This window comes from Sciurus vulgaris (assembly GCF_902686455.1).
Source record: "Sciurus vulgaris genome assembly, chromosome: 12".
NCBI classification, from domain to species: domain Eukaryota; kingdom Metazoa; phylum Chordata; class Mammalia; order Rodentia; family Sciuridae; genus Sciurus; species Sciurus vulgaris.
Genome location: NC_136473.1, coordinates 24,556,208 through 24,578,297, shown reverse-complemented (window position 1 = coordinate 24,578,297; position 22,090 = coordinate 24,556,208). Strand labels below are relative to the sequence as shown.

Below are 22,090 nucleotides of genomic sequence, written 5' to 3'. Positions count from 1 at the left end.
CAAACAATTCAAAATTGTAAAGCTAAGCCACTAAAATATATTGGTTCTTGTTTGGCAAATTACCCTCATGCTAAGAAACATGTTAATTTTACCAACTAAATGACTGCAAATTACTTAGATTAAAATTACAAATAAGTATTTAAGATTGACAGTTCTGATAACTAAATATAAAGTGGGCAGAACTGGTTCTCTAGCTTATACACACTTATTTGCTGAAGCAAAACATTTCTCTTCCAAAATTATAATCTCAAAAAACCTCAAAAATCTCTACAGTAAAAAGTATTTATTTACTTTCAAGTATTACATTAACAGGTTGGGAATTTTCTAAGTAAGCAAAATAATTAAAGTTAGAAAAAGCAATAATTTAATAAAATACATGTTGGATGCTAATTGCCATATAAATATATATACCCACATTTTATTGGGTACTAACTTGAAACAGAAACTCTGATTACCAGAAGACAAAACGTCCTCATTCCTCTTAAAGTTGCAAATAAATGGAAAGCAATATATATTTTTGCATAATTATACAGATGCTCATGTAAAGGGCTTTTTAAAAAAACATTATGTACTCAAATGCTATTAAAATAATAGGTGATAAGCCACTTGAGTTCTGTTCCTTTTTCTGGTTATGCCTTTCATGATAATAGCAGATTAAACTTTTACTGCTTTTATATCTGTCCTAACAATAGAATTTTTTTTTTTTTCCTTTTCTCAGTGTCCTGGAATTCTAAGGTATTCTAAAAGCAAAAATAAGAGATAATTACAGAAATAGATACCTAAACAATCTTAAAACTATTTAAATTCGGTTTAAATTATAAAAATACCATTCAGTTCAATCAACCTTATGAAGCGTATGTGTATAACGGCTTTCAGATAGCAGACATTGGCTTAAATTATTTCATGAATAACTAAAAAGAAAGCATCTAATATGACATGAAAGAAGTACCTTTTACCTGAATTAGATGAGGCAAGGCTTTTAGTGTAAGGCAAAACCAAATTCCCAGCTTGCATGGAAGCAAATCATGCCATTGTGGTTTTATTAGCAATCTAAAAGGGGAAAAACCCAAACAAATCAGTGAAACAGAATAAGCTAGGAAACAAAATATTTTTTTTTAAAGATTATTAATTCTTTTTTGAAAACCTAATTTAACAAAAAAATGAAAGTATTCCATGAAATACTTATGATGTTATCACTTAATCTTACTCTATTATGAAATGCAATACTTACTTGAATATATATAGCAAGTAAGAAAATCTAGGTTAAGATTTTGAGAAAGGAGACTCATACTCAAGTTATAAAGAAACAAAAATCCTCTTTCTAACCTAGACTTTTCACCACTTCAGCATGAGTTCTTAAACCTTATGATTACTTCAGCTATAAAAGACTAACCATAGGCAGAATGCTCCCAAGTGCTGACAACCAGTTATGAAGACTGTAGCATAAACAAACCAATACATAAAAATTAATGTCATTTGCAGTTCACTGAAGCATTACTCACTGATGTCATCAGAATAGAAGACAGGCAGAGTAGTCTCTGATCCCCATCCCACATTGATCCAGTTTGTGTCCTGCTGTGTGAACTATTTAAACCCTTTATTTCTTTCTATGAATCAATAGAAGAAATGGTGGTATCTTTTTGAGTGTACTGCATATCACTGCCTATTTATATACTGTCATTCCTGAGCTAAAAGAGATTCTTTTAGTAATATTTTGTTTCTAAAGTTCAGTACAAAAATTTCACACTATAAGAATTTGAGAGTTTATATTAAATATACATATGAGCACTTTATAAGGAATGAAACCTGTAGTAATTTTGTTAAAGATTAGAATTTTGTCTTACAAACTTCAGCTCACTAGTCTTTATAAACCTATTATAGAAGAAAATGAGAGCATATCTGAAATGGGTATACATATGAAGTTGAATCATATCAAAGACATTTAAAGAGTTTCAAGTTATAAAGTATTTTTATATACTCCTACCTTTCATTTTTTTCTGAAGCACCAAGTTTTGATATATCCACACTCTTGTTGCCTGTCTTTTTTTTCTTTTCTCTCTTTTTTCTACTAAGCAGTTCATCCTTAATATGGAAAGAATTATAGTTACAGGTTATCATTAACACGTACTCTTCAAATGTTATCAAGACGCTTCTGTGAAGAATAAACACTTTGGAGGGACGGTTATGCAAATGTATGTAAGGTCCAACATGATTAAGTAAAATCATCAATCTTTCACAATAACTGTTGCCATGGTATCCAGCCCTTAACACACATGAAGTTTGGCACTGTCAGTCATGTGCATCTCCATAGCAATCAAAGTTTTCTAAGAAGAAAAAGCATTCAACTTACTTTTTCTCATTCACGCAACTTTAAATAATTTCTCTTCAAAAGGAATGAGTAAACAGATGCTAATTCATGAATCCTGATAAATATGTTTGATTATCTTTAGCATATAAATAAAAACCCATAGCAGAATAAAGTGCATAACAGCACTTCAGACCAAGAAAAATGTAATAATTTTCTAATAAACCAATCTCTGAAGTCATAAAATTCATTAATCTTGAATCTTATGAATTTAGTTAAAATGTTTTTAAAGTAAACATTCATTATGTTAGCACCTGTGACAAAAATTTCAAGAACCAATCTTACATTAAAAAATAATTCTATTTAAAAGGTGATAATTAAGAAAACATGTACTTTCTAGTTTTCAGCTAGATATTTAGACCTTCACTGTTTTATAATGGGTGCCATATTTTTAAAAACAAAGTATTATTTTTCTTATTTCATTGGTACTTCTTAGGAATAAATCACTATTGAGTATAAAACTATTACAATGATGAGTATATGTTGAAAATAGAAATTCTCATCCCTTGAAAAATAAAATGTCTGAAATTCCACATGTATTGAAGGAGGCCAGATTATTTGATTTATTACCAATACTTACCAGTTGTTTTTCCAGGTAGATTGACCAAACCACAGCATAATGACCCACTGTGACAATAATGAACAAGAGTAATGCCAGCTCAGCATTGCTCATTTTTCTCACCCGCCTGTAGTAGAATACAGGCTGTCGCCAATCTGGAAGTCCATTGATCAGAATATCATCATACCTACAGTAGCAAATACAACAGTTATTCATGGAGACTTTAAAATAAAAACAAAATGCTTTATTTGTATCTATCTTTAAAAAGAAAAAAAATACTCTCAAATAGGTAACATAAATTATGTATTTTACCAGTATATAATGTGTAGTGAATTCAAAGCACTGTATGTGGCTCCAAGTGCTGACAATCTTTAAGAAGGTGCACAGTAAGAATACACTGTTTTAAGAACCCCAGGATCTAAACTAAAGGCGCTACAAATGATCTACCTATCTAAGACAGTCTCACACCACAAAAGTCCACAAGAAAAAACTCACACCACAAAAGTCCACAAGAAAAGGAAGGCTCTTGCTGGGAGAAAAATCAAGATCAGAGGTTTTATTACCATAAATTACAAATAAATTGAATCAAATTCAGGATTAATTTTTTAGTCAGTGTTTTTAGTTCTAACCTCTCATACTATGGTGATTCTTATATACCTTATTTTATTCAAAAATTTTAAAGCTATAAAATGAGCACTTTAGATTTCATATTGCTCACCTTGCTTTAGAAAACAAGAAAGGGACATGAAACAGTCAATGTTTACGTCAGATTTCTTAATAAAACTGTTTATCTGTAAACATTTAAGTGGCAATTTCCTTATTTTTGGCTTTCCCTGGGAGGGAAGAACATTAATAAGGTAAAAAAACCTTTCCTTGCAATGCATTTAAATTATCTTTCCTAGTACTATAGGGATAAAGTTTATTTTTTAACATCAAAAAATTTCTTTAAAATAAAATTTCAACTGAATTTAAATTTACCTCTGTTATTAAAGCAAATATTTTTAAGATTTAAAATAAGAAGTAATTGTTGAAACTCAAAATGGTCACACATAAACACTGTATGTTCAACACACACAACCTGTTAATCTTAATTGAACACAACTCATTAAATATTCTAATCACACTATATCCAGAATTAAATCTTCACTGAAAGGCCTAATTTGGTGCAACACATTGACCAAAATATTTTAATTAAAAATATTCTGAGTTAGTCGCAGGCCTAATTACAGGAATAGAAATAGGGTCTATATTGTCAGGCAGGTCAGCAGAACTCAGTAGTAGGTTTTTCTCAAGTAAATTGACCGATCTAGGAATAATAGCGCAGCTGCTAAACTGCCAGTCTTGACATGTAAATCAATTTAAATGCTACAACTGCAGTAGCTACTTTGATAGTTATTAAATTGATACCTTGGAGATATGCTAAAAAAAATTAAGCAGAGGGTCTATTACAGGCAACTTCTATTTTCTGTAGAAAATACTGGTTATTAATGCGAAATATATTTTATTAGCAATTCTAAAACATCTATTAAATCAACTTAGATTATTAATAAAACTATTAGATCAGAATTACCAAATATTGAAAACAAAGGAAATTAATTAACATTAAACTCTAAAAATGCAAACTGTGTATTATATGAGTATAAAAATTAAAATATGGTTGTATAGTAGCAGGCTCAAGAAAAATTTGATGCTAAAAATCCTCCTTTTTCAATATTTGTAGCAATTCTTGACTATTAACATAAAAATATAATGACTCAGAAAAAACTACCATTACTGTTCTTAAAAATTTATGTTTAAATTTTTAAAAACTGTCTCATTTCTAACTAGATGTGGAAAAGTAAATAGGTTTCAATTAGTATAGTACATGATTACAACATTCAAATGAAGTTCATTGAAGGTTAAATTTCAAGTTTATTCTAAATCCTTATTTTGCTTATTATTACTTCCAGCAAATGACTTATTACTTCCATGAAATGACTTCATGTTAAAAGTAAGATTATTGATGAAGAACATCTAAGAAAGTGGAGACAATTCCTTAATAGCTAAATGCGAAATCTGTTTTAGATCTAAACTTCAATGGAAAAATACATGGTTGAACTCATAGCTAAGATTTTCTTATCAAATATTTTATCATCATCACTGCTGAAAATGGTAAGTAGCTATTAACAGCTACTTTTCTACTCATATAAACTGTATTTAGTGCACAAATTCAAAGGTAACAAAACTTCATGCACTGAACACATTAAATACAACCAGATATTTATTAGGTTAGGTCTGCCATTCTAAACAATAGTGTCCGAGGATTAAGTTAGAATCCTGCTCTATTGATTTTATTATCAATGAATATTATGACCTAGGGGACCTGTTATTTTAAGGGAAGATGGCTTTTATTATAATTCACCTTTTAGAATTTATACTAGTAAAAGATAAATTACTGCTTTACTGATAGAACACTGAAAGGACAAATATACTTCTTAAAATACACAGGCACTGTATTTTCACAAGTTATTTAAAGAAAAACATGTTAATAACACAAAATGTAAGACACTCCTTTATCATATTTTTATATTTAAGCACATAACACTGTTAAAACACCCTGTAATTGAGATTGATACAAACTGTTCTTAATTATGTGTGAAAACCAGATAAAGAATGTACAAATGTACAAATGTGTTATAAGATACACAGAAACAAATCTCTATGATAAAAATATCACTAATGCAAAAAGTCATATAAGTATAAAGGTATTTCCTTTAAAATAAAAACATTAATCAATTTCACATATTCAACATATGATCTAATGGATGCTTATTTCATTTGATTTTCTTAAAATGCATGCGATAAACATAAAATAATGCTTGCTTAATCTTTAGTGAATTCCATTCAGAACCCACAGTTCATCAAATATATTCAGCCTAATATAAATACTAGAAAACAAATAAAATCTTAAAATTTTGAATTACCATCAGGAAAACTTATGTAAATTAAAAATATCAGCACATTTTGAAACAACAGTAATTATGTAACTAAAATAGAAAATTTGTGTATTATGAAAATGAATACTTCTGGTGCTTGCCTAAATTGTGAATTTCCCATCATATAAAGCTTGAATTTTTAGCTTAAAACAATAACAACATAATTTTAATTTAGGTCAGATTTCAAACCTTCCAGTAAAAGTTAATCACAGAGAGATCACAAACAGAAAACAAGACAAAATGAATTGATCCTATGCTTTCTTTAAATATATACACATATATATACATACACACATGTATACGTATATTTAACACATACAACATATATGTTAAAAATTGTGGTACTCAGCAGTTTCTACATTATATATGTGTCATATTTTCAAATTACATAAGGTTCTAAAATAAGATTTTTTATTTTCAGATTAATGTTTATTTTGATTTAAACATCTGTAAGTAATGACAATATCTAGGTAATGGACTTATAAAAATTTTAGCCAACTGAGGCTGATAACTATACTTCAATTACACTATAACCAAAACATGATTTCATTTAGTAAACTAAAAAATATATTCAACTTTTATAAATACAGTAACAAAATAGACAAAAAGAAACTATAAGTTGCATAATTGGATTAGCAAAAGAATACTGGTTAAAATTTATAATAGATTTTAAACAAAAGTAAATTATGTTACTATAACTAAAGCACAATCTAGTATGTGTGTGTATGTGTGTGTGTATAGATATACATGTAACTAACTAGATTGTATTTTAGTCATATTAATTACATATAGTTGTATATAAGTATTTTATATATATATAATGACTGGTTGGTACCCAACACTTAGCTAAACTCAGGGCACTCGTATAGAAATTTATGTTGGAATAAGCTGGGCTACTGTTCCCCAAAATAAGTAAGTTACGTAAGAAGTTTAAGAAAGGCTACTATGCTAGGTTTCCTCATACTACTAACTAGTAAAATCTGTTATTTTCATGCTATAGTGCATGCCTTTGGGAGCATAGGGGTCTTAAAAGTTTATTCACAATTGCATTCCTTCCTACCTAAACGAAATGAAAATGTATGTCTACACAAAGATTTATTCATTACAATTTTGTAATACTAGACAAAGGTGCCAAAAATATGCAATGGAGAAAAGATAGCCTCTTCAACAAATGGTGCTGGGAAAACTGGAAAACCATATGCAACAGAATGAAACTAAACCCCTATCTCTCACCCTGCACAAAACTCAACTCACAATGGATCAAGGACCCTGAAATCAGACCAGAGACCCTGCATCTTATAGAAGAAAAAGTAGGTCCAAATCTTCACCTTGTTGGCTTAGGATCAGACTTCCTTAACAGGACTCCCATAGCACAATAAATAAAAGCAAGAATCAATAACTGGGATAGATTCAAACTAAATAGCTTTCTCTCAGCAAAGGAAACTATCAGCAATGCGAAGAGAGAGCCTACAGAGTGGGAGAATATCTTTGCCACTCATACTTCAGACAGAGCACTAATTTCCAGAATCTATAAAGAACTCAAAAAACTCTACACCAAGAATACAAATAAACCAATCAACAAATGGGCTAAGGAAATGAACAGACACTTCACAGAAGAAGATGTACAAGCAATCAACAGATATATGAAAAAATGTTCAACATCTTTAGTAATAAGAGAAATGCAAATCAAAAACTACACTAAGATTCCATCTCACCTCAATTAGAATGGCGATTATCAAGAACACAAGCAACAATAGGTGTTGGCGAGGATGTGGGGAAAAAGGTACACTCATACATTGCTGGTGGGACTGCAAATTAGTGCAGCCACTCTGGAAAGCAGTGTGGAGATTCCTCAGAAAACTTGGAATGGACCTACCATTTGACCCAGCTATCCCACTCCTCGGCCTATACCCAAAGGACTTAAAATCAGCATACTACAGAGATACAGCCACATCAATGTTCATAGCGGCTCAATTCACAATAGCCAGACTATGGAACCAACCTAGATGCCCTTCAATTGATGAATGGATAAAGAAACTGTGGTATATATATACAATGGAATATTACTCAGCTATAAAGAATAATAAAATTATGGAATCTGCAGGCAAATGGATGAAATTGGAGAATATCATGTTAAGTGAGATAAGCCAATCTCAAAAATCCAAAAGAGGAATGATCTCACTGATAAGCGGATGATGACTCTTAATGGGGGGTGGGAGTGGGACAAGAATGGAGGAAGGAGGGACTGTATAGAGGGAAAAGAGAGGTGGGAGGGGTGGGGGGAAGGAAAAAAATAATGGAATGAATCAAACATCATTACTCTATGTAAATTTATGAATATGCAAATGGTATGCTGTTACTCCATGTACAAACAGAAACTACATGTATCCCATTTGTTTACAATAAAAATAAATTAAAAAAAAGATTTATTCATGAATATTCATAGAAGCATTATTTAACATCACCAAAAAGTAGAAACAACTCACAGGTCCATCAGTTGGTGAATGGATAAACAAAAGTGGTGTAGCCACACGATGGAATACTAGTTAGCAATAAAAAAGAACTAACTACTGGAATGTGCTACAATACAGAAAAACCTCAAAAATATTATTTTACTAGAAGGAAGCCAGATGCAAAAGACTACATACTACATACTACATGATTCCACTTATATAAAATGAGTAGCACAGACAAATTTACAGGCATGTAAAGTAGATCAGTGATTGCCCAGAGGTAGGGATCAGAGACAAGAATGCCTGCAATGAGTTTTGAGTAAACTTTTTTGAGTTGTAAACTTAAAGTAAAAGACTTTCATGAAACATAACTTACACCTAAATAAGACTGTTATGAAAGAAAATAAAACTTGCATTTTTCTTAAAAACATTATACAGTTTGTTACTTATTTCATTTCTATTCCCTTTTCCACCCAAATCTAGATAACATACCTGATTACTGCACATGTAAGAAAAACAAACAAACAAAAAAAAAAAAAAAAAAAAAAACACCACCAACAACAACCAAAAAAACCCCCATAACTGACAATTTTTCAAACTGCAAATTCCTGGAAGATTACTTTTAGTGTGTGTTCAGGGGATAAACCCAAAACCATCACCTTGTGCATACTGGGCAGGTGTTCTGTCACTGAGCTATATCCCCAGCCCTGAAAGGTTATACTTGTAAAAGGACTTATTTAATGAATATTTATGATAAACAATTGTGATATGAAAAATGCTTTTAATGCCATTATGAGACAATCTTCTGTAGAAGATGAAGCTGATTATGTTCTTTTTTTTTTCTTTCTTTCTTTCTTTTATTTTTTTTTAAGGAATTATGAACATTAGGTAACTGTCTGCAGCAACGTCTTTCTCCCATATACTTAAATACTCACAGGTCACCTGGCCTCAGGCACAAGCTTTAGAGGAATGAGTCTCAGCTTGATTAGTTAAGACTTTTGCCTCAAGGAAAACTAGTTACCAAAGAGTTACTTGTGCCTCAAGGGGTATAAATACTACAGCTGTTTGTGTAACTGTCAGATCCATTTTTTTCCTACCACCACTCTAAAATAAACGCAGAAGGAACTAATCCTAGAGAGATAATGTTAGATGAGTTTATGTTAATGAAGACAACTTATACATAAGAAGTGATTCCCATGGAAAGACAAATAATTTCAGTAATTAAAAGACATTGTTGCAGTTTATTGACAAAAACAAACTGAAAGACAAAATCTGATGCCAAAGATGTTGGAAGATTAAATAAAGCTATCTTTACAGACACATTCTTAATGTGTAAAACAAAACTAGGGGCTCATTGAAAGAAACTAACTAGAAAATGTGCACAGAATGACCAACACTTCCTTCAACACACTTTTAGGACTCTTTCAACACTACAGATTATCTCAAACCCAAGGAATGTCGGCTATGGTACCTGGACCAATGCCAGCCCTTGTTATAAAGCCAAGAATACTTCAAGAGAATATCTTGAATCCTTGCTTTGCAACCTGACAAACTGAGGAGGTATTCAAATTAAAAAGTTAAGATGACAACAAGAGTAGTAGCTAACATTTTAGGATAGCTAACATTTTAGGATAGAGAATAATTCTGGACAATACATTTGAAGAAAGACTCAAATGTCCATAGTTTATTCTCAGAGTTTTAAAAAAATCTTTATTTATTCATTTATTTATTATTTTATGTGGTACTGAGGATTAAACCAAGTGACTCACACATTAGAGGCAAGCTCTCTACCACTGAATTACAGCCCCAGACCAGACCATCAGGGTTGTTTTTAAGATGCATTAGCACCACAGACAGATACAAATATTTAGGCTGGCTTATATTTCAAATACCTGGGTTTTGGGGTTGGTGGGTTATCTGGTTGTTGTTAATGTTGTTAAGTACTTTTTTTTTTTAACCATAGGGCAGCATTTTCAAATTTTGGATTGTGGCCCATGTCTCATGAAATCAATTTTGTGAACCAAAGCAGCTTTGGTGGGGTGGGGGGACTAGACAGGCCAGAACAGAAAAATCAAGTCTGTTTCAAATACAATAGTGTTTTGTGAGCCTTTTGTTTCAGTTGTGTGTGTGCATGTGTCCCCTGAGGAATTATTTAAAAGGTATATCTTACTGTGAGTCTGACTTATTAAACTTCTAAGGCCCACAACAGTATCTACATTGCACACATTTTGTAGAGAGTAAAGGAAAGGGGCCTCTCTGAAATCTCTTATGTCGATGGTACTATAAGCCACTATATAAGTATATTACCTCTCTTATGAAAGTCCCAGAGTGAGAGGCTGCCTCCTCTTCGAGGTTTAACTCTAAACACAATAACTTAAGCAGAATTAAGAGATGGGAAGAAGGCAAAAGAAATGAGAAAGGCATAAATATTTTTCTTCCATCTTCTATGGATTTATCCAAGTCATTTTCTCACTCAAAATTTGGTTAATTATTTTGAGAGTAAGGAAACAACAAGAAAGCATACTAATTTGACTATCACTAACAGGCTAACATTAAACATTTAAGAAATGGGGGAGGGAAGACCACCAACTACAGATCAGATAGGAGCTACTACAGATACATCAAACAAAATGGACATTTGTTTGGAATCAAGTGGTATTTATATTTCCCAGGGCATAAACACCCAAGTTAAAAATCTTATCTAATGAAGCGGAACTTGCTAACGTCATGACTCTTGATCTTCATGTTTATAGTACTGATTCAAACTAGTAAACATTTCAACAAAAATTAACTTTGCTATAAACATACATTTGTAAAACACTGCATTTCTTGGAAAGAATAAAAAATAGAATACTAACTTAAATAAAATGTTTACTATGACTTAATTCTTTCTTTTTAAAAGATGTGACATGAAATTATATCTTAATTCAGAAGCACAAATGAACACTCACCTCTGCCTTCGTTCATCATCCTTTAAAACTTCATAAATGGCCACCAACTAAAACAGAAGCATTACTTTAAAATAAAAATACTCTCAACTATAAGAAATCACACATAGGAGGGTGAAGGCTCTATAATGTACATGCAGAAACCCCTATGTGTGCATAAGTGCAATAAACAGATAAAATCTTAACTATAAGTAACATTTTATGTTTTGGGTAGCACCTTCAGAGGTTAAAAATGCTTGAGGTCAAAACGAATCTTTGTGAAAGAAGTAACAGCTTATCTTAAAATATGGTTTTTAAAAGCAAAGGCTATAATTTAGACAAGAAAATTATGACAATTATGACCCTCCAAGCATTTAGAGTCTGAAACTACAAAATATTGGTAAAAACTTATTTCATTAAAAAAGGAATAAAATTGTTATATTTTAGACTACTACTTTATTTTTAAATGGAAATATTCTACATGTTAATATTCAACCATAAATATAATTATTAATACAATTGTCACAATACACATATAAAGGCATATTTTACTTACTTGTCTAAATTGAGTTTCTGCATTTTCATCTTTATTCTTGTCTGGATGTAAAGTCAGTGAAAGCTTACGATACGCTTTTCTGATGTCTGCAGATGAAGCATCCTGGAGGTGGTAGGGGGAGGGGGAAATACAAAGCAAACTTTGTCAGAAAAAGAAATTCCCAGAACCTTGTTAAGATCTGAGAAGACAGCCAACCAAGTGCAGGACCCCAGGCAATGTAATTTGAGCAATCAGTCTAACAACCCAGCTATATAGCTAGCCTGACCCACATGACTGAACAATTATTCAATCTAATTTGGCTCTCCTCTTAACTTTTCATTACCATGCAGTCATTTAAAGAAGACAGTATTTGGCAAAACTTTTCAAACACTTGCCTTCCTAAAATTAACCAATAAATCTTTTTCAGTAATTAAGAGATCAAAAAGAAGCAAATTAAAAATTAATACATCTGTATGCCTTCAAAGAAGGTCTTTATTTATTTGAGAATCTCAAAGCCAATTTCTGAATCCCAGGCTTACCATATGTAGTTTTTTTTTATTGTTTATATGGAATTTAACATACAGCAACAATTTATGGAATATCAATTTCACATGTCAAAAAGCATGCCTATTTGAAGGTAGTTAAATTTGCATTTATCCAAAAATCATAATTTAAAAGTTATATATATATTGTACTTAATATAAATGTTATATATATTGTACTTCAGTTTTATGTTTTCAGTGTTTTCCAGTTTCCCCAGTATTTGCAGAAATAAATTTTTCCACTACTTGTGTATTACCAATATAGTTTAAATATATTTTAAAGATCACTTGGTTCAGTACTTCAGATTAAGTGAATGTTAAAATTACATTTTATATAATCTTGTGTGCACAAGTAAAATCAGAGAACATCATTCTACATGGCTAATATAAAATACACAAATAAAGAACACAAGAACACACTGGGATTTAAAATTTTATCTCTACTAAGTTTAAAAGACATTTCAATAACATTCATGAGGTAAAATAATAAAGTTGCTTATTAAATTTTACCTTTTATTTGATAGCTATTTGTTCAATTAATTCCTACAACTTATAAAAAGTTTAAATGACTAACAAACAAATAAGGATTTTTATAGTGAGAATAAACAGTTGTTAAATAAACAGAGTTGGAGAAAGATAAAGTCAGACTATATTTAATCTGCTAAGATTTCCTTTTATAAACTATTATTTTCATCACCAGTTTTCTGAAGTTTGTTGCTTCTGCCTACTACCTTTCTCTAGGTGTTAGTACTTTTGTGACTGGAGGGCTGAGAAGCTAGAAAATTAGCAGAGTAAGTTTTATAGGTAATATTATTTTCCATTCTAATTTGCTAAATGAAATTGATGTGCTCCCTATATTAGACTACAGTAATCTGTGGTAGAAAAGGATTATTATTTAATGGAAATGTGTGATGAATCTTCTTGTCATTTTTTTGAGGCTATGGTGAATGGGGTAGTTTCCTTAATTTCTCTTTCAGTGGATTCATTACTTATGTATAGAAACATGTTTAATTTATGCGTGTTGATTTTATATCCTGCTACTTTGCTGAATTTATTTTAGTTCTAGAACTTTTCTAGTGGAATGTTTTGGATCTTCTAAGTATAGAACCATGTCATTGGCAAATAGTGATAATTTGTATCCCTTTAATTTCTTTAATCTGTCAAATTGCTCTGACTAGAGTTTCAAGGATGATGTTGAATAGAAACGGTGAAAAAGGGCATCCCTGTTTTGTTTCAGTTTTTAGATGGAATGCTTTCAATTTTTCTCCATTTAGAAAATGATGTTGGCCATTGGCTTAGCATAGATAGCTTTTATAATGTTGAGGTATGTTCCTAGTATTACTGTTTTTTCTAGTGTTTTGAACATGAAGGGGTGCTGTATTTTGTCAAAGATTTTTTCTGCATCTATTGAGAGGATCAGAGTGTCAATTGAACAACCATTCTCTAATTGAAATTTCATTTTTAAATTCTATTAAATTAAAACTGTAAAACAGAGAAAATCACTCCAAAAGTAGATTTTTGTAAAAAATAAGAGCTCCTATATCTTTTTTATTAAAAAATCCATACAGGCTAATCATATAACATATATAACTTATTTAAAAATAAAAATGACTATAGTCACCCACTTTCGTTGTGTCCATTCTTGCCATTCTGACCCAAAAACTCCATTTTTCTGCCACAGTATGTACTCCAAATATAAATTTGGCCAGATGGCTCTCCTATTACAAACATGTCAGTAGCTACCAAGTGCCTTAATCAATTGTAATTTCCCATCTTTATAGCCTTATCTCTATGTTGGCCTATCCTCCTAATGTCCCAGACCATTACATTTTAAGATGCAGTTCACCAACTTCATGTATACAGACAATTTCTGTTAAGGAACTGACCTCTCAGGCTACACAAAAACCCTGCCTGGCTATTTTCCTCTTAACCAATAGAGTTATTTCACCAATAAGCTCTTTTCTAAGTGAACACAGCTGAAAAGCTTAGAGATGTTTCTATCTAAAAAGACACTCTAGACAAGCTGTACATCAAATTAGCTGATGTATTTATGTAATGTAACATGCTTAATGAATCTTTACTTGTTATCCACATAACAAACCTATGAAGTAAGTACAGTTGTTATCGGACCCATTTTACTGATGAGGTGAGAGAGAGAGAGAGGTTAAGTAATTTTTCAAGAACATAGTGCTTGCATATAGATGAAAAGAGAATTCAAACACAGAAAATACTTAATTCTTTTTCATATTCAGACCCCTCTGTTATCTGTTTAGTTTCAAATTTGGGCTAAATAACTTCACAAAGGGCCACTGCTTTGGGAAGGCAGTGAGAAAAACTGTTACATTCTAATCAATCGGATAAAGTATATGGAGCATGTTCTCATAACAACAGTGTGAAAATGTTCAATTGAAATTTTTTGTGTTTTTGTTTTTAGAGAAAGGGTTTCAATATGGTGACCAGGCTGTTCTCAAACTCCTGAGCTCAAGTGATCTTCCTGCTTCAGCCTCCTGAAGAGTTGGAGTTATAGGCATACATAGGGCACCTGGCTCCCAATGGACGTTTTAAAGGTAAAGACTGATACACGTTGGCTTCTCTAACACACTTTACATCACTCTCTGTTAGACTTGAATCTTAGAACATTCAACTTGCAACTTCAGCAGAAAGCTTTTATCTCTTTGGCTTGTAGAGAAAAAATTTTGACAGAGCTATGACTGAGTTAACCACTTTTAACACTGTTAATATCAGAGATCTACTGGATTAATTTGCCAGGATTCTTTTCCTTCTAAATGTGACTTAGTTCTCTGGTAAGTACAATATGAATGATCTTAACACTTGGATAACCTCTGTAAAAAAAAAAAAAAAAACTGTCACTCTTAAAAAAATTTAAAGTAATACATGCTCTTAAAATTGAAGCAACGTGATGAAACGTCAGTGAATATGGCAGGATAGAAAAACTCTAAGGGCCTGACCCTCCAAAGAAACAGTGAATAACCTGGCAAAAACTGACAGAATCAACTTTAACTGAACTCTGGAAATCAATAAAAATTTATAGCAATCAGGCAAGCACATAAAAATTAGCACTGTGCTAATTCTTAGTAATGCTCTTGAAGATGCCAACCAAGATTTTGGCGAGGGTTCTGGTACTGGAGGGAGCAGAGGTGACCTTGTTCTCAAAAAACTGTAGTTGTTTTGCTCTGTCTGTTGGCGACTTGACATTGTATAAAAGGGTTGCCTTTACTTTGCCAAACTCAGAACTCTACTAGGGTACAGAGGGCAGTGGTTAAAAACATTAAAAGGGAAACATTAGATGGTGCTAAATTGGGCAAAGAATAATGTCAGAGCAAACAATGGATACATCACAAAGTCTAGGAAGAAAGACTAGGGAATAAGACACTAGCCAGTTGAACATTGAAGGCATGATACAACATATACCCAGAGCCACCAGCAAGGACTAGAAGACATGTTAGTGTTTGTGTTTGTGTGTGTGTGTGTGTGTGTGTGTGTGTGTGTGTATTGTTTGGTTCTAGAGCTATAAGGAATCTTTGCCAAATCATCAGCTGACCACTGAGCTAATAAGCAGACATTCCAGGGACCACACACAACAAAAAATAAACACTTTACAAAGTAAGAATCAGTAGACATACCAGCAAACACGACAAGCTGTAAAAACAAAACTTTGAGGAGCTGAGAGACTCTGTCACCATTATATATTTTTAAAATGTCCAGCATTCCTCCCCAAATTATAAAGAATGCAAAGAAACCAGAAATTTTTGGTGCATACACAGAAAAATAGTAACTGTCTTTGATAAAGTCCAGATGTTTGACCCACTAGAAAAAGACTTTTTAACTATTTAAAATATGCTCAAGGATTATGTATAAAGAACTAAAGAAAAAGAATGATGGTTCAAAAAATTGAGAACATTAACAAAAAGGTTAAAATTTTTAAAAGGAACAAAACAGAACTTCTAGAGTTGAAAAATGTAATAATTTAAATGAAAAGCTCTCCAGGTAAGATTGTTAACAGCAGATCTAAATAGGAAGAAGATATAGTCAGCAGACATGAAGATAAGCCAATTGAGATTACATGCTCTGGAAAGCAGAAAGAAAAACAATGGAGAAAAATAAACAGAACTAAGAGAACTATACAACCAGGAGTACAAATATATGATAATAGAGTTCAAAAAGGAAAATATTTGAAGAAACACTGGCTAATTTTGAAAGACATGAATCTACACATTGAAGAATTTTAACAAACTCTAAATAAGGTAAAGCAAAAAAGAGATCCACATCTAGAAACATTATCATCAAACTGCAGAAAATCAAAAAAGAAAGAATATGGAAAGTAGGAAAAAAGGAAGCAATTTATTATGTGTAAGTGATCCTCAATAAGATTAACAGCTAATTTCTCATCATAAAGTATGTAGGTCAAAAGATAGTGGAATGACATATTGAACATGCTAAAAATATAAAACTCTGTCAAGAAGGAATTCCATATCCAACAACACTATCCCTCAAAATGAAAAATTAAGAAATACAGTAAAGCAAAAAAGAACATTCCTTGCTAGTAGACATGCTTTACCAGTAATGTTGCGATTAGTCCTTCAGACCTAAAAGGAAAAAATATTTATGACAAAAAATAAAAACAAAAGCACTAGATAGTAATCAAATTGAAAGAAATGTTTGTGACCCATTAAAATTCATGTGTTGAAACTGAATCCCCAATGGGATGGTATTAAAAGTTGGGGCCATTGGGAGATAAATAGATCATAAGGGCCATGAATGGGATTAATGCTCCAATAATGAAGGCCCTAAAGAGTTGCCCTTTTTTGTCCTTCCACCATGTGAGGACACATGGATGACACCACCTATGAGGAACAGCCTCTCACCAGACACTGAATCTCTGGTGCTTTGATCTTAGATTTTCCAGTCTCCAAAACTCTCAGCAATAAATTTCTATTGTTTATAAATTACCTATTGCAAGGTATCTTGTAAAAGTACCTTCAACAGACTAAGACTGATATCTATGTAAATATAAAAATAAATACTAATATATTTTGATAATTCCAATTTTTCTATATGATTTAAATATAATTACTACTCTATAAAGCAATAATTACAAGTCTGTTTTAAATAAAACAAAACAAATCTATAATTATGGCACATATGTATAAAGATGTTATCTGTGAAAATAACAAAAGGAAGGAACAGTGATCACTATAGGACAAAAGTGTTTCATATAATTGGAACTAAACTGATATTAATCTGAACCAGATTGCTATACATTAAGATGTTAATTATGCTTCCCGGGGAAAACCAAGAAACTAAGATCTATAGTAAAAGAAATGAAATGCAAATCCAATGGTTAGAAAAAAGTCTAGGATAAAAGAAGTCAGGAATTTAAAAATAAGATATAAGGGGGCGATCCAAGATGGCGGACTAGAGGGTGACTGCATCTCCTGTCGCTCCAGAACCCAGGATTCAAGAAGGGGAGGCACTGAGAGACTTGGACTAACAGAACCACAGGGTGAATCTCCCCCACTGGGTGAAGCTCAGCCCGGGCAGCAGGCCCAGACAGGGGTGGCTTCTCAGAGCAGGGCACGGCAGCTAGAGTCTTCCCCAGGCAGCCCTGCTCCCTCCGGCAGTGGGCTCCTTCCACAGCCAGCTTCTCAGAGCAGCCCGCCCAGTGAGAGCCTTTCTGCACAGAGCCACCTCCAAGTCCCGGAGCCAGCGGTGAACTCCGGCCCGCAGGTAGCCTCTGGGACGAGGGCAGGGCAGCCAGGGACTTCTCCAAGAAGCCCTGCTCCCTCTGGTGGCAGGCTCCTTCCAAGGCCAGCTTCTCGGAGCAGGTCACCCAGTGAGAGCCTTTCTGCACAGAGCCAGCTCCAAGCCCTGGAACCAGTAGCGGGGGCTAGGGGCAGCATTCTTCAGAAACACTGCATTATCAAGTTCCTCCAAGACTTCAGGCTACTGAAGGCTGGGAGGTGATATACTGGAAATCTACAGGGACACTATAAGCCAATATAGGAAATCTGTAATATCTCAGAATCCCACTGATATCTGACCAATATGAGAAAACAAGGGAAGAAAATGTCCCAAACAAACCTAGATACTATATCAATAAAACCCAATGACAGCACAGCAGAAGAAATGTCAGAAAGGGAGTTCAGAATGTACATAATTAAAACAATCAGGGAAGCAAATGAGGAGATGAAAGAGCAAATGCAGGCATTAAATGATCACACCAATCAACAGTTAAAAGAGCAAATACGGGAAGCAAGAATCATTTCAATAAAGAGAGATACTGAAAAAAACTCAAACAAACAGAAATCCTTGAAATGAAGGAAACAATAAACCAAGTTAAAAACTCCATAGAAAGCATAACCAATAGGATAGAACACCTGGAAGACAGAACCTCAGACATTGAAGACAAAATATTTAACCTTGAAAACAAAGTTGAACAGAGAAGATGGTAAGAAATCATGAATAGAATCTACAAGAATTATGGGATATCATGAAAAGGCCAACTTTAAGAATTACTGGGATTGAGGAAGGCTTAGAGAAATAAACCAAAGGAATGAACAATCTATTCAATGAAATAATATCAGAAAATTTCCCAAATATGAAGAATGAAATGGAAAACCAAGTACAAGATGCCCATAGGACTCCAAATATATGAAATTAAAACAGACCCACACCAAGGCACATTATTATGAAAATACCTAACAATATGAAATAAAGACAGACTTTTAAAGGCCGCGAGAGAAAAGAATCAAATTACATTCAGGGGGAAACCAATAAGAATATCAGCAGATTTTTCAATCCAGACCCTAAAAGCTAGAAGGGCCTGGAACAACATTTACCAAGCCCTGAAAGAAAACGGATGCCAACCAAGAATCTTATACCCAGCAAAACTTACTTTCAGATTTGAGGACAAAATAAGATCCTTCCATGATAAACAAAAGCTAAAGGAATTTACAAAAAGAAAGTCAGCATTACAGAACATTCTCAGCAAAATATTCCATGAGGAAGAGATGAAAAACAATGATGCAAATCAGCAACGGGAGGAACTAGCCTAAAGGAATAGCCAAATAAAGGAGAAAATAAATTATGTCAAAAAACAAAATGAGTCAAATGACTGGGAATACAAATCATATCACAATAATAACCCTGAATGTTAATGGCCTGAACTCATCAATCAAAAGACATAGACTGGCAAATTGGATTAAAAAGAAAAATCCAACAATATGCTGCCTGCAAGACACTCATCTCATAGAAAGAGATACCCATAGACTAAAGGTGAAAGGATGGGAAAAAATATACCATGCACATGGACACAGCAAAAAAGCTGGAGGATCCATCCTCATTTCAGATAATGTGGACTTCAAGCCAAAACTAGTCAGAAGGGATAAAGAAGGACATTACATACTGCTTAAGGGAAGCATAAATCAGCAAGACATAACAATCATAAATATCTATGCCCCGAACATTGGCTCATCCATGTACGTCAAACAAATCCTTCTCAATTCCAGAAATCAAACAGACCACAACACAATAATACTAGGTGATTTTAACACACTTCTCTCACACTGGATAGATCTTCCAAACACAAATTGAATAAAGAAACCATAGATCTCAATAACACAATCAACAATTTAGACTTAACAGCCATATATAAAATATACCATCCAACAAAGAACGAATACACTTTCTTCTCAGCAGCACATGGATCCTTCTCTAAAATAGACCATATTTTATGCCACAAAGCTACTGTTAGCAAATACAAGGAGAGATACTACCTTGTACTCTATCAGATCATAATGGATTGAAATTAGAAATAAATGACAGAATAAAAAACAGAAACTTCTCCAATACCTGGAGATTATATAATACACTATTATATGATGAATGGATAACAGAAGACATCAGGAGGGAAATAAAAAAATTCTTAGAAGTAAACGAGAACAAAGACACATCATATCAAAATCTCTGGGACACTATGAAAGCAGTACTTAGAGGAAGATTTATTTCATGGGGCGCATTCAACAAAAGAAGTAGAAATCAACAAATAAACGACTTAACACTGCAGGTCAAAGCCCTAGAAAAAGAAGAGCAGACCAACACCAAAAGCAGTAGAAGACAGGAAATAGTTAAAATCAGTGCCAAAATCAACGAAATTGAAACAAAAGAAACAATCGGAAAAATTAACAAAATAAACAGTTGGTTCTTTGAAAAAATAAACAAAATTGATAAACCCTTAGCCACACTAACAAAGAGAAAGAGGGAGAAAACTCAAATTACTAAAATTTGGAATGAACAAGGAAATATCACAACAGACATGAGTGAAATACAAAACATAATTAGAAGCTATTTTGAAAATCTATACTCCAAGAAAACAGAAAACCTCAAAGACATCAACAAGTTTCTAGAGACTTATGAATTACCTAAACTGAACGAGGAGGACATACACAACTTAAATAAATCAATTTCAAGCAATGAAATAGAAGAGGTCATCAAAAGCCTACCAACAAAGAAAAGTCCGGGACCAGATGGGTTCTCAGCCGAGTTCTACAAAACCTTTAAAGAAGAGCTCATTCCAATACTCCTCAAAGTATTCCATGAAATAGAAGAGGAGGGAACCCTCCCAAACTCATCCTATGAAGCCAATATCACCCTGATACCTAAACCAGACAGAGACACATCGAGGAAAGAAAATTTCAGAGCAATATCGTTAATGAACATCGACGCAAAAATTCTCAACAAAATTTTAGCAAATCGCATACAAAAACATATTAAAAAGATAGTGCACCATTAACAAGTGGGTTTCATCCCAGGGATGCAAGGTTGGTTCAACATCCGGAAATCAATAAATGTAATTCACCATATCAACAGACTTAAAGTCAAGAACCACATGATTATTTCAATAGATGCAGAAAAAGCATTTGATAAAATACAACACCCCTTCATGCTCAAAACACTAGAAAAAATAGGGATAGTGGGAACATTCCTTAACATTGTAAAGGCCATCTATGCGAAGCCCATGGCTAATATCATTCTAAACGGTGAAAAACTGAAAGCATTCCCCCTAAAAACTGGAACAAGACAGGGATGCCCTCTTTCACCACTCCTATTCAATATCGTTCTTGAGACTCTAGCCAGAGCAATTAGACAGACCAAGGAAATTAAAGGAATACGAATAGGAAAAGAAGAACTCAAACTATCCCTATTTGCGGATGACATGATTATATACTTAGAGGAACCAGGAAATTCCACCAGAAAACTGTTAGAACTCATAAGTGAATTCAGTAAAGTGGCAGGTTACAAGATCAATGCTCATAAATCCAATGCATTTTTATACATAAGTGAGGAATCCTCAGAAAGAGAAATTATGAAAACTACCCCATTCACCATAGCATCGAAAAAAATAAAATACTTGGGAATCAATCTCACAAAAGAGGTAAAAGACCTCTACAATGAGAACTACAGAACACTAAAGAAAGAAATCGAAGAAAACCTTAGAAGATGGAAAGATCTCCAATGTTCTTGGATAGGCCGAATTAATATTGTCAAAATGGCCATACTACCAAAAGTGCTATACAGATTCAATGCAATCCCAATTAAAATCCCAATGACGTACCTTACAGAAATAGAGCAAGCAATCATGAAATTCATCTGGAAGAATAAGAAACCCAGAATAGCTAAAGCAATCCTTCGCAGGAAAAATGAAGCAGGAGGTA

The 22,090-nt window shown here is 32.9% G+C and overlaps 1 protein-coding gene across 1 annotated transcript in view; it reads right to left on the bottom strand.

Annotated features, from left to right (window-relative positions):
* Window positions 1-22,090, bottom strand: part of DNAJC1 (DnaJ heat shock protein family (Hsp40) member C1) — a 196,437-nt gene that overhangs the window by 89,293 nt on the left and 85,054 nt on the right. The window contains exons 2-6 of the mRNA XM_079106341.1: window positions 11,836-11,937; window positions 11,304-11,350; window positions 2,946-3,111; window positions 1,985-2,082; window positions 957-1,050 (exon numbers count right to left, since the gene is read on the bottom strand). Of these exons, the coding sequence (XP_078962467.1) occupies window positions 957-1,050; window positions 1,985-2,082; window positions 2,946-3,111; window positions 11,304-11,350; window positions 11,836-11,937 (507 nt within the window). The remainder of the gene's footprint in view (window positions 1-956; window positions 1,051-1,984; window positions 2,083-2,945; window positions 3,112-11,303; window positions 11,351-11,835; window positions 11,938-22,090) is intronic.